Source organism: Microplitis mediator, chromosome 2, assembly GCF_029852145.1.
Source record: "Microplitis mediator isolate UGA2020A chromosome 2, iyMicMedi2.1, whole genome shotgun sequence".
Taxonomy (NCBI): Eukaryota; Metazoa; Arthropoda; class Insecta; order Hymenoptera; family Braconidae; genus Microplitis; species Microplitis mediator.
The window spans coordinates 9812072-9826157 of NC_079970.1; the positions used below are offsets into that span (position 1 = coordinate 9812072).

A 14086-nucleotide genomic window follows, 5' to 3' on the forward strand; every position below is an offset into this window, starting at 1 on the left:
ACATTTTTTATCACACAATATTAAAAAACTGATTTAATAACACTCACGTTTCCTTTAAAATTTAATTATGAAAAAAAAAAAAAAAAAAAAAAAAAAAATCCTTTGAAATAGCTAAATAGCTTCTCGATAATTAATAAACATTCATTATTATAATTAATTTCTTAAATAAATTAAAATAAAAATTAATTTTAAAAAAAAAAAAAATATTTTTTACAACTTCGTTGCTCGCTCACAATTCTGAAGCTCTGCAATAGTGACGGAAAATAATAATAGATATGAAGACATATGGACCAAATAGCAATTCATTGTCGCGCAAAATATTAAAAAAACAAAAAACAATATTATTAAATTTAATTATTTAATTACTTGAAGTAATAAATAATTAACGAAAAATAAGTAATAATGAAGAACGAAATAACTTTAAGTATTAACATCAAAATGAGTTTAAAAATAATTATTTTGACGTTAACATATATACACCTAACATTAACACATGTTAATTTAAACTCCAGCTCAAGATAACGCTAGGAGTGGTAAGAAAAAGGGACAAAGAAAAAAAATTGTTAATTAAAAAGTAATTAAATAGTAAAGTTCGAAAATACTAAAACAAAAAATAATAAATGAGAAACTTATTGTATAATGTTGCGCACGTGATACTCGCTCGTATGCTCGGAGGGTAGAACAAAAATGTACAAATCAAACAAAGTAAGAGAAAAAAAAATGCAGAGAAATTATTAATATTAATAATTTTAATAAGAATGTTATTAAGTGTGGTTCAGTGTCAGATGAAAAAAAAAAAAAAAAAATGAGTAAAGGAGAGAAAGATAAGTGATAAAGATACCACGGATAAATGTACAAAATCGAGTAATCGCTAAATCTTAAATGTTAGTATCTAAAGTATTTAATCGCGCAAAGATTGTAATTGTGTGTTACTCAAAAGAGATATTAACTGAGACGTTCACTAAAAGCTCATTCCATTTATCATTTAAAAAAGAAAATACATGCAACAATAATTATAACAATCGTTGTTTTATTGTTTATTTTTTAATTGTTTTAAAATAATTAATGTATGAGCAAATAATTAATAAACAAGATGCTACAGAGACAAACTAAACATACCAATAATGCGTAACAGCTACGCGAATCACAGAAAAAAAAACCGTGAAAATAACTCATGAGTTATAAATAAGGAAGAAAAAAAAATTAGTGCACACGTATTTATAACAAAAAAATTAGTCGAGTAATGATAATTTTCCCGCGTATAAAATTACATTATTTCAACGTCATATATTATCTTAACAATGCATTTAATCATTTAAATAATTAAAACTATTAATAAGTGTTTATAAACAAAAAGTAAAACATCTTCCAAGCATTAAAAAATAAAATTTTAAACCAGACATGATACATATACTATGTATACATTGATAATATGGAAGTATTTGAAAAAAATCGATTGTCTATAATATTTAAATTAAAACTTTCAACATTTACCTGTGTTTATATTTATATAATGATAATAATATTATTAATAATCCAACCGATAATGAATAATTTATTCATAATATTAAATATTAATTAATAATAATAAGCATAAAAAAAAATATATATAATAGTGATTATTATAAAAAATAATGAAAAAAAAAAAAAAAAATATTTTCGCGTTTATGACCAATTATTAAATTTACATCATTATTGTTGTTGTTTATAAAAGGTAAAATGAAAGATAAGATTTAAAAGATATATAATAACGCGTAAAGTTTTATCAACAGCTATAAGACATAAAAAAAAACAATTGTCATGATTGTCGGAATATTTTGGGCTTTAGTATTATTAAGGGGTAGAAAAATACAACAAGTAGTCTCAGAACAACATGATAAAACAGAGAAGTAGTACACGGTAAATAAATCGTGGGCCTTATCGTAAACAGTTGGGCATTGTTATATAAATGATTTCAAGTGATAAACACTAATAAGATAATAGATATATCAGTTATTGCGTATATATTTAAAATAAGGCGACTTTACTAAGTAAATAGATAATGAAATAGAAAAAAAACTTACATAAATAATAGTTAAGTAATATGTTGCTGGAATCGTAATATATTATTATTATTATTATTATTATTATTATTATTATTATTATTAATATTATTATTACTATTATTATTATCTTATTGTTGCCAATAATGGGCATTATGAAAAAAGCGTGCGGGTATAATAATAATAATAACTGTTTATTTACACAAAGATATATTCTCCGTAAAATACAAATCATAACTCTATAAATATATATATACAAAGTCAATATTACATACAATTTATAATTAATAACTTTTGCACATAAAAAGGTATGCAATCATTATTGAATAAATGCGTGCGCTTTCTTAAATTTTTTCGTAAAAAATGAATTATTGAAATTCAAGGAGTTGAAAAAAAAAATTAAAATGAAATGCAAGCTTAATACTAAAACCCAAAATAATTTGGTTCGTGATTAAAGTTAAGTACAGAATATAAATTAATTCAGTAATGAGTGGCGTGATTTGTAATGTATTAATTGAGAAACAATAATCTCAAGTAGTTGTATTAAAAAAAAAATAATAATAATAATCACTCAACATTTGCCGTAACAAGGTATTTAAAATTAACTTACTGTAACGCGTCCACTACCTCATCAATTATAATACAATTTTATATATTATATTAATTTTATTTAAAATAATTACTGTGGACCATTATTTTATCGATATTAATATAACTTAAAATAGTTGTTGCAGGTTTTTTTTTTATTTATTTATTATTTTTTTGTGTAAAAAAAATAATCAAAAAGTTACAAAAAAAAAAATTATTAACTAAATGTTTCATATTTGTTCCACAGATTTTCCAGTACCGCGTATATAATTATATATTTCAATTTGTTAATCATTTTTATTAATTGCGTTTAAATAATTATTAATTATATATTAACACTCTTGTTCCGTTTATTAATTGTTCTCATTATTACTTTATATTATTTTCTAAATATCCTTTGTTTAACTATTTTTTTTTTTTTTTTTTTTTTTTTATCATCAATTCGTTGTAAGAAAAAGCTAATTGAATGTTCATTCCGAAAATATAATTTTTAAAATGTTATGCCAAGAAAAAAAAAGCATTAATCGTTATAATAGTAATTAATTATAAAGTAAAATAAATTGATTATTAATTTTTCACTTGTTACACAATAAAACAAAAAGAAAAAAAAATAGTATAAATAATTTAATACTTGATAGATGATCGATGCGAAATCACTCAAATAGGGTAAAAAAAAAAATATTTATTAACAATCGCACATATATCGCACGAACCCTTGAAAACTTATACTAAAATAGTTTTTTTTTTTTTTACGTGGGAAATTTATAATTTGTATATTATGCTCGACTTATAACAAATTCGTCTATATAAATGTATACAAAACAAAACAATAATAATGATTTATTGATTTTAAGACAAAAAAAAACTAAGCATTTAAACGAAAAAAAAAAAAACATAAATTATTAATTAATATTAATAATTATCATTATAAAATTCATTTTTGCTTGAGATAAATAATGCAATGTAAATAAGTATGAAATACAGCATTTCCGTAGCTGTTCAAGTAATGATATTTTACTGCTAAACGGTGGTTGCATGGATATACAAACAAAATGAAAAGAAATTAATTAAATATAAAATACTGAATAAGAAATCATTCGGCACCAGTGCCGCAAAATATGCGGAAGAATTATGCGTTTATTATTGGTTGGGATTTTTTTTTTTTTTTTTTTTGAGAAGGTAAGCATTGTCGATGGAGACAACCTCCTCGCTTGCATTCATTTCGCACATACTATAGTTTTTTTTTTTTTTAAATTAATTTTTACTTTATTTTGGGATCACCCCGGCTTCGGAGAAAATATTATTTACGTAAATATCAATTACAATTATTAATTATAATATTTGATTAATTAAATTAAGAAACAAGAAAATAAGAAAAAAATAAAAATTTTCAGCGGTCTTGTAATTACGATAATAATTTCCATAATTATTTTTCAATTTCTCTTATCTAATTAATGCTACTCTACTATGTTACAAACTCTACCCTAATCGCTACATCTATCGATTTTACCACAATATTATTTTTTCTATAGTTTTTAATTGAGTAACAAAAAATTAAAAAATTTAAAAAAAAAATGAAAAATTAAAAAAAAAAATTCTATAAAAAAAAAAAAAAATATTTAATTATTAATTTAATTGGGGGAAGTACAAAGTGTGATGATTTACAGGGAGAAAATAAAATATATACGTAAATTAAGAAAATGATTATTTTGTGGTAAGAAAAGGGATTACGGAGTGTTTTTTTTTTTTTTTTTTTTTTTTGTTAATTTATCAATTAATATTATTTTATAATATTTATCATTACTCAAGTTATTAATGAATTGGCGTATTTAAATTTTTTTTCAAAATTTTATTTAAAAAAAAAAAAAACGTACAGCATTTTTAAAAAATTACATTTACGTCTAAAAATTATTGTATATTTACGGCTAATCATTAAGTACACAAAACCATAGGAATAACATAAAAATAAAAACATAGGCAATAAGGATTCATACAATAGCAGGTGGCTTCCCTCCAGATGTCAAAATAACGAAATCTCTTCTTTTATTATTTTGTTTATTTAATAAAAAGAGAAGAGATATTTGTAACGAACTAAAATTCGAAAAATTGATATTTATAAATTTATAATTGTATAAAAAAAATTAGAAAAAAAAATGCGACTAGGTTTATCTTCTGGAGTGATAGCTTCTGCTACTTAAAATCATGAAAAAAACAACTTGTTTTTTCATAGGATACGCGAACGTGAGGAATTGCCTATTTATCTTATGATAATAAAAAAATTAAAATATAAAAAAAAAAAAAAAATACAAAATAAAAGCGTGATTTTGATAAACGTCTATGTATGTGTGTGTGTGCGACGAATTTTAAATCTACTGAATTAAGCTCTATAACTATAATATGAAAGTCATCATTGTACAGCTTACAAGATAATAATAAATTTTAAATTATATGTAATATCGTAAATGTCAAGCAAATGAACTTATAGAACGTTTAAACGGTATATTTAAATTTAAATTAATCAGTTATTTAAATAATAACAATGTAATAATTAATTTACTAACAAAACAGCCTACAATATTTCTTCCTTAAGCCGATAATTGTAAAACTCAAGAGTGCAATAGTTTTTTTCAATAGTAACAGAATTAATACGCATTTGTAATATTGGATTTCGTATAAAAATTATAATTATAATAAATCCATTTTTATAAAAATGCGTTCACAATAAACTACCTCGCAAATTTCATTTTAATACATATACAACATGTAATATTAATAACAAAAAATACTAACAGCGAATATAACTTTTTACACAAGTTCCTGTAATTAAAAATATAAAAAAACAAACTACTGCCGGTATAAAATGTGTTATTTTAAATATTTTTATAATATAATAAAAATTAATAAGTAATTACTATTTACATTTTAATATTAATAACAATAATTACAATAATAGTAATCAATCTACCGTTCTTTATAACTGCCAGATTATAATGATCATCAGTAAAATTTTTTTTTGTAATTTACCACAAAATTTTAGAAGTTAAAAAAAAACTCATCGGCCATGTCTTCTAACGACAGACTGATAAATACGTAATAATAATGATACTATGGAATATATTGTTATTTTCGCTTTGTTACCAAAATGTGTTTTTATGTATAAAAATTATCATTAAAATTTCATCTCCTGTTAATTATTACGAATTACGACAGAAGATCTATGTCCTATATTCTCCATGTTCACGACCGGTTTCCACCTGTGTGGTGCATGTGAATAGTAGTAAACATAGATTCCTAGCCATTTGCCTTTGGTTCAATGTGAACATCCACTACAGATTTTTCTGCACTCAGACCTTCCACGCTGTACTTTTGGTCTATATGAAATAACTATATTTACCAATGGCTCTATGAGAAGGTCTACCAGTCGTTAGGCTTGTAAATGTGTTAACATATTTAGAGGCAAAAGGATTGGTAATTTTTTTTTTTCTTTTTCTATCACATAATTAATAATATAAATAATGATATAGATACGATAAATTTCATATGATACATAGCTTGCAGTAGTTTATAATTAATTTACATGTCACTGCCAAAAGTAAAAATAAAAAAAAAAAACCGTCCCGATTATTAATTTATTGATATCACATTTATTAACTAGTTTCTTTAATTGTTGTTATTTTTTTTTTAATATAACTTGATCAACAAAATGTTAAAATATTTATAGGAGATTGATTTATTATTAACATTTATGGTAACAGAGTACGAAAATAGTGAGTAACATGTTATATCTTGTTACGTATCGTTTGCCGCGATAATTGCTCGTATTGTTTCTTCTTTTTAAATTTTTATGTTAATAAAATAAAGTCAGACTGCGATTTTCAATGGCATTAAATATATATGTTTATAAACATATATATATATATATATATATATATATATATATATATATATTTGTATATTTACATTTAAAAATATAAATATAGTTGATACATCTAAAATATTTTTTTTCCCTTTATTTTTGGCAATTGTCGTGCGCAAAACGTTGTGACAATCTGTTATTATGCCGATTATAAATCTGTTAATTTTGTTGCTCTTATGGGTATAACGTTTAATAGAATAAGTAAATAAAATTTTCAAATTGCCGCTGTTTATTAATTGAATTCAACAGAATAAAAATTTAAGAAAATGAATAATTAAAAAAATTAAAGAGATAATTAATTATACTATGATTGATTAGAAAAAAAAATAATAATAATAATCATAATAATTAAAAATGAAAATATCTATAATATTTTGTAATACCCTTGCGTTAAAACAATCGTAATAAAAAAAAAAATACATTTGACACATTTTAAATTTATCAAAATTATTAAATATTATATTTTTTTTGTTTTTTATTTTTTAATAACAATTCCATGACTATAAAGATTATTAACAATTCATTAAATGTAAATTTCATTCTAACGACCATTTTTTGTTAAATAATATTAAAATAATAAACATTGTCTGTTAACGCAAGAGTAATTAGTGGTTGTTAAATTAAAATTTAACAATAATAAGTATTATTGGAGATAAAAAAAAACAAACAATTCCTCACTGAAGCGATTTATTAATGCGGTAATAATAAAAATTTTTATTAAAAAATTATTAATTGTATTATTCAATTTTATTCGGTATAAATACGTTAAATTATTAGAAATAAGCGTATCGCCACGGGTACGTTAATTATTACCACAAGAAAAAGCGTAATATAACATATATAAGTGACATTTCATTCAAATGAAAAAAAAACACAGCTTTTTTCAAAAATAAGATGATTCAATAGTAAAAAAAAAAACTCAAATCAAATAAAATAAACACAAATCCCTGGCGATATGCAAAATTTTAGTAACCAAATAACCGATTTATGGTATAATTAAACATAAGATTGATAACTATGAAGTAAAAAAAATATTGCTCGCTCCTGTATTGATTAAGCAAAAATTGATAAAAAAAAAATAACTGTAATTGTCTTCATATGTTATGAAAGTATTTTTTTCTTTCATTTTTGTTCAGTAGCATTGCTATTATTGTTTACTTTTTTTTTATTATCACTTTTATAAACTAGAATTGATATATATTTTCATTAAATCAAAATATACTGTAATCACATATAATGAAAAAAAACATATTGTACAATTAATATTACTTTGAAATATTCAAAATGCAAATTAACTCCGAGAATTTTGATAGTTAATTTTTTTTTTTTTTTTAAGTCTTTCTTCATTGAAAAAGAAAATATTAATAGATGAATTAACGAGATAAACAAATATTTGTCGTACAAAAAAATAAGTATAAAATAAAGTATGTAAATTGTAAAAGCGCACTTAGTAAAAAAAATATTAACAAAAAAAAGAAAAAGAAAAGAAAATAGCTTTCAAGATTACAGACATTTGTATATCATTCGCAACGGATTATTTACAAAGATAAAAATTAATTTATACTAAATTTATGCGTAATATTCAATTTTTAGGATTGTGTGTAATTGTATATATATTATGAATACAATGCAGTCCATGAGTTGATAACATTCTCTTTTTTCTACTGTGAAGAAAAATAAATTATTCTAGTTAATAAAAAAAAAAAAAAAAAAAAAAAAAAACAGGGTTGCGTATTATTTATTAATATCATTAAGTACAATTAGTGTAAATTACATGTTTTAATAATAATAATAATAATAATAATAATAATAATTTTAAGCTATTTACATAAATATTATAATTTAAATCAATAATGCACACCCCCTAAATTACGGCATAATTTTATCAATACAAGATAAATTATCGACTAAATTATTTTCTTACAATTAATAATTTGTATAATTAAATTTTTATATGAGTAAGTATTTAACAATAATTTTTACAATAAATAAATTAGACGAATTGAAAAATTTACTAAAATAAATATCAAAACGATGGTTTAAGTTGGTCGTGTAGCTCGTACCATATCACTGAGTAATCTTTCGACACTGACTTCGCCGACTGTTGGTTTGAATAAAAGTTCTTCTAGCGTTCCTCGACATAATGCACGTACAGGGGATAATAACAACAATAAGCGGCCAACTCTACCGGCACCTCTTTCTCCTAAAACTGTTACCGTCTGTTCTTGAAGAGTTAATACCCTTGCAGAGTCACCAAGTCCTCGTGATTCTGAAAAATATATATTTTATTTCAAATTATAATTCTGAGGAAGCTATAGTGTAATCGATTCAATACCCCTTACCGTAAAATAATTATTTTTGTATGTAAATCTACCGTTAACTTAAATATTTAAATTGTTGATTAAATAATCTGAAAACCGGTTGACCCTACTGGCCAGTCCCGAAACTTCCCGCTGTTTTTCGTGCTAAAGGAGCTCGAAAACATTATTGCCAATATATGTTCGAGCTCTTTGAGCTCGACAATACCTTCGAGTACTTTTATATTTTCAAGCTCGAAAAAGTCAGGTTTTGTATTAATCTCCGAGAATTCAAGAAATCGAAAATAATCAATGAGTATCGTTTTTTATCGTTTTTCTCGCGATTATGCTCGATTAACTCAATGTTTTTCGATAGAAATTGATAGAAATGATCAAGATAAAGAGTTCGAGCCATGTGGAGCAAGTGTGCGCACATTTCAGTCCGAAATTCGTTTTCATCTTTGTAGGGAGGAAGTAAAAAAAAAAATTTTTTTTCGTATTTCTTAAATATTTCAGAATCTATTTGACTAAACGATCTACAATTTGCTGTAAATCTATGTTCAAAAGAGCTCCTACGAATGCCACAAGAACCGTCTAGATAAGTTAATTAATTAAAACGATATGAGAGGTTTACACCCCCCCCCCTCACACACACACATACAGACATCTTTTTGAAAATTTAAGAATAGTATCCTATGAGACATCGCAATATACAACTGATCATTAATTTATGGGTTATTTATTTGAATAATGTCTATAAAATTGATATAGCACAGAATCAGGGTTTAAAAGAAAGATAAGTTTAACTTGGCTGAAGTAAAAAATTATTTCCATTATTTACATTAATATTTAAAACTCTGTACAGCAATCATATCCAATTAGACTTTATTTTATAATTTACCCTAAAGTAAAATTTTATTTTTAAAATCGATACTCATAAATTAATAAATGGTAAAAAAATTGTTCTATGGTAAAAATAACAATGAAGTTAATTTGTTTTTTAGATTGGGCAAGTTTGCTAGTCAATGCAAATAAAAAAATCGGTCTGTCAGTTGACCCTGCGGGCCAGCCCCAAAACTTCCCGCTGTTTTCGAGCTCGCTGAGCTCGAAAACATTATTGTGAATATATTTTCGAGCTCTTCGAGCTCGCAAATACTTTTGTATGCCATTGTTTTGTAAAAAACCATTTTTTAGCATTTCTTTCTTCCACGATATCTCGCGAACGAATCAACCGATTTTGATGGTTGAGGTGGCAATCGACGCGTTTTATCAAGTTCTAAAGCTGGTCGAATTTTGAAATTGATTTACTCAGCCGTTTTTGAGAAATTTCAAAAAAACCAAGGAAAAATTTTTTTTTGAATTCTTTCGTCAACGGTTTCTCTTGAACGAATGAACCGATTTTGATGGTTGAGGTGGCATTCGACGCGGCTTATAGAGTTTTAGAGCTGATTAGATTTTGGAATCAATCCATCGAGCAAATTGGAAGTTATCCAAATAAAACATTTTTGAAAAAATTTTATTTTTGAAATATCTCTGAACGCACCCTACCGATTAAGTTCAAATTTCTACGGCCTCAAGACATTAACAAGCCGCGTCGAATGACACCTCAACGATCAAAATCGGTTCATCCGTTCAAGAGTTATGAATATTTACATACATACATACGTACGTACGTACGTACACACATACATACACTCGGACATCATCGTGAAATTAGTCAGGATAGCTTCCTAGGACCTCGAAACGTCGATATCTGATGGAAATTCGATTTTCGTAAATCGGACCGAAACCAATAACTTCCCGAATTTTTGAAAATTTACAATTTTCTTAGCGGGAAGTTAAAAAAATGAAAAATAAATGATCAGCAGAAGATAAAACTAAAAAAAAATTAAAGTTAATTCTAAAATTATTATTATTATTATTTTGAATAAAAAAAAGGGGTGGCTTATCAGGGATTCGAACCCGCGTCCCTACGTACTAAAAATTATTATGATTAATATTATTATTATTATTGTTATTATTATTATTATTATTATTATTATTATTATTATTATTATTATTATTATTATTATTATTATTATTATTATTATTATTATTATTATTTTTATTATTATTATTATTATTATTATTATTATTATTATTATTATTATTATTCAGCGCCTGGTTTGACCGTAAACATGTCAAAACGGAACAAAACTCCTCAAATTACGGTTAAACCAGATGAACGCTTATGCAGCATTCAATGGTGCAACGTCTGTTTCGACCGTAGATTATATTCCGAAAAAAGTACGGTCAAAACAGAACTTATATTTCGACTCGAGTTTGGTGAAAAAAAGTATACACGCCACAATTGTTGCCTTTCTTTTAAAAGAAAGTAGAACGTCCCAAAATCTGCATGTTTGCCACGCTTGTCTTCGGCTCGGGTAGGCAATTACACACGCGGATAGAAATCCTCTACTTTCATTGATTGGTATGTAATATTCTATTGCATGTCATCTGCATTGGAACTGCGAGTCGAAACAAAACAATTACAGAGCATTACAATTTAATGGGTAGAATGAATCGTTAATGTCATCACTAGGGAAGAAAACGTCAAATTTCAGCCTACATAGAGAGATATTTACGGTAACAATTACAATATATTATGGAAATTGTCTCCATATTGTATGATAACAAGTTTCTTTTGAAATATTGATTATAGGAATGGCATCTATACATATTAATTATTATGGTATTCATTGCTATAAATATCTAAATATGCACGGAAAAAAAATATTGCTCCTCGAACGATCTAAAGTATAGTAACTCGTAGATCGTTACCACAACAATACGTATGCTTATGGTAACAATACCGTATCGTTCCAGTAACTATCTATTAGATAGCTGTGAGCCCTATACGACTTTCCGTAGTCGTCACCTCACACGGCACCGTCTAACCTAACTAAACATCCATTTTCGCGCCAACTTTTGAATGTTGTATAATTGTTGCTAGCAGACGTTTAATAAAAAAAATAGTGTAAAAAATAATTGTGATGTTGAAATATGGACCCACGGGTAATTAATAAATTAACAGAGTAGAATCTTCATAACTATGTTGATATATTTATTGATAAGTGTTTTTTTATGCTTAAATAATCTATAAATTAATTTTTTAAGTTGTCTCCGCGGGTCACTTTCAAAACCTCCTAATACTCTCTGAGTTCAAAAACAATATTTCGGGTCTCGTTTTAAGTTTTTTAAGATTGAAAATTCTTTTGCACTCTTGATAAAATAATATCCATTTTTTAAATTTGATTGATAAATAATTTTTATACTTATATAAGACTAAAAATTTAGATGTGGAGATTTTAGAATTAATATTATGGGACCCTTCGTAGGATGTCAATAAAAAAAAAAAAAAAAAAAAAAAAAAAATGTCGGCTATTTCAAGGGTCATAAAACACTAACAACAAAAATGATTTTTTCATACTTAAAGTTTTTTAATGTAAATTACTACGAAGTTATTTAATGTTACACTGTGAAAAATTCGCGGAGTGAATGCGGATTAAATCCGGAGTGAATGCGGAGTGAATGAATTTTTAATTATTCACTCCCCTCGGAGTGAAATTCATTCCGCAGGGGAGTTTTCGCGGAGTAGATAGTTTTTTATTAATTTAATCCCTCTGGAGTGAAATTCACTCCAGAGCGGAGTTTTGAAAATATTATTAATAAAATATAACTCCACATAATAAAATCGAAGTAAAAATTCGCGTATTACATTAATGATCAGCTGATATGCACACACATACATATTTAGGCACACACGCGCACTCGCACACACACGCACGCACACATTTTCACAGACGCACACATTTGCACACACGCACACATTTGCACACACGTACACATTTGCACACACGCACACATTTGCACACTCGCACACATTTGCACACACGCACACGAACACCTGCACACACCCATACACACACATGCACGCAAACACACACTCGCACACACACACACACACACATTGTTTAGCAGTTTAATATAAATTAATATAAATTTATTTAAGTATCAAAACTCCGGACCAGAGTGAATCGGGAGTGAAATAAAATCCGCGTCACTCCGAGATCACTCCGCTAAAAAAAACTCCCAATTCACTCCGGATGCGAAGTGATTTTTTTTAAAACTCCGGAACTCCGAGTGGCGGAGTGAATGCGGAGTGAATTCGGATTTAATTTCAATCCGAATTCACTCCGGATTCAATCCGGATTTTTTACAGTGCATTGATTACAAATTAGAAATGTTTATGCAAATATCATTTTAATATTTATCAAGTATTAAGTGTTTTACCGCGATAGGCTACATTCGTATTAATTAAATACTTACATTATATTTAATTGGAACTTGTTAATATAATACTTTGAATCTACTAAATACATACGAAGAATTTTCACTCATTTTTGAAAACTAATTTTACATCAGTTTGACTAAAAATTATCGAGTATTGGATCTCTTATCTTAATTAAATACGAAAATTATAATAAAAAAATTTACCTCCTTTAAAAAGAGCTATTGCTTTTAAACAAGCATACTCAGAATGATCAACACGCAAAATTGTAAAACGTGTTAATAATTCTCGAAGTCTTCTCAATTCATCAGCAAGAATTTGTTTCCTTTCTGTTGGAAGAATCAATGGTACTAATATTGATTCGTCGACTGAAAAGTTCCACTGAGCAGCTGTAAGAACAAATAATTCACTCCAAGACTCTTCTAATAAAATTGCTTGATCTCGATAAGATAACTAAAATATTATAACAAATATTGATAATTAGTCAAAACACTAAAATAACAAGTAATAAATCAGTAATTAAAATATAATTTTAACGTACTTCTAAAAAAGATGGAATACTTCTAGCCCATTTTACTGCTAAAAAGAGTAATCTTGCTGCAGATTCATAAACGTTTTCTGTTAGTAAGAATGACTGATTAGAAACTCCATAGTCTGTTAAGGATGGATTCGATATCGAAGCTGGTACTAAAGATACATTCGTATGCTCTATAATAAAAAATGTAATAATTAATAATGCATTAATAAAGTTATTTTTTAAAATTATTAGCAAATTGAACGTGCCTTTTTTTATTTAAAAAAATTATACTGAAAATATGTCAAAAATCCGTTTTTACTCGAATATTTTTATTTTTATCAATGTACGTTCTCAAGAACCATTTTAAAAGAACAAAGAAAACAATTGTCTGTCAAA

The 14086-nt window shown here is 25.6% G+C and overlaps 1 protein-coding gene across 7 annotated transcripts in view; it reads right to left on the reverse strand.

Annotated features, from left to right (window-relative positions):
* Positions 1-8413: 8413 nt before the first annotated feature.
* The window catches only part of LOC130663729 (protein dissatisfaction-like), a 69710-nt gene continuing 64037 nt past the window's right edge, over positions 8414-14086 (reverse strand). For all 7 annotated transcript variants that reach the window (XM_057463144.1, XM_057463145.1, XM_057463147.1 and 4 more), the window contains exons 6-8: positions 13715-13881; positions 13380-13626; positions 8414-8815 (exon numbers count right to left, since the gene is read on the reverse strand). In XM_057463144.1, the coding sequence (XP_057319127.1) occupies positions 8586-8815; positions 13380-13626; positions 13715-13881 (644 nt within the window). In that variant the 3' untranslated portion in view covers positions 8414-8585. The remainder of the gene's footprint in view (positions 8816-13379; positions 13627-13714; positions 13882-14086) is intronic.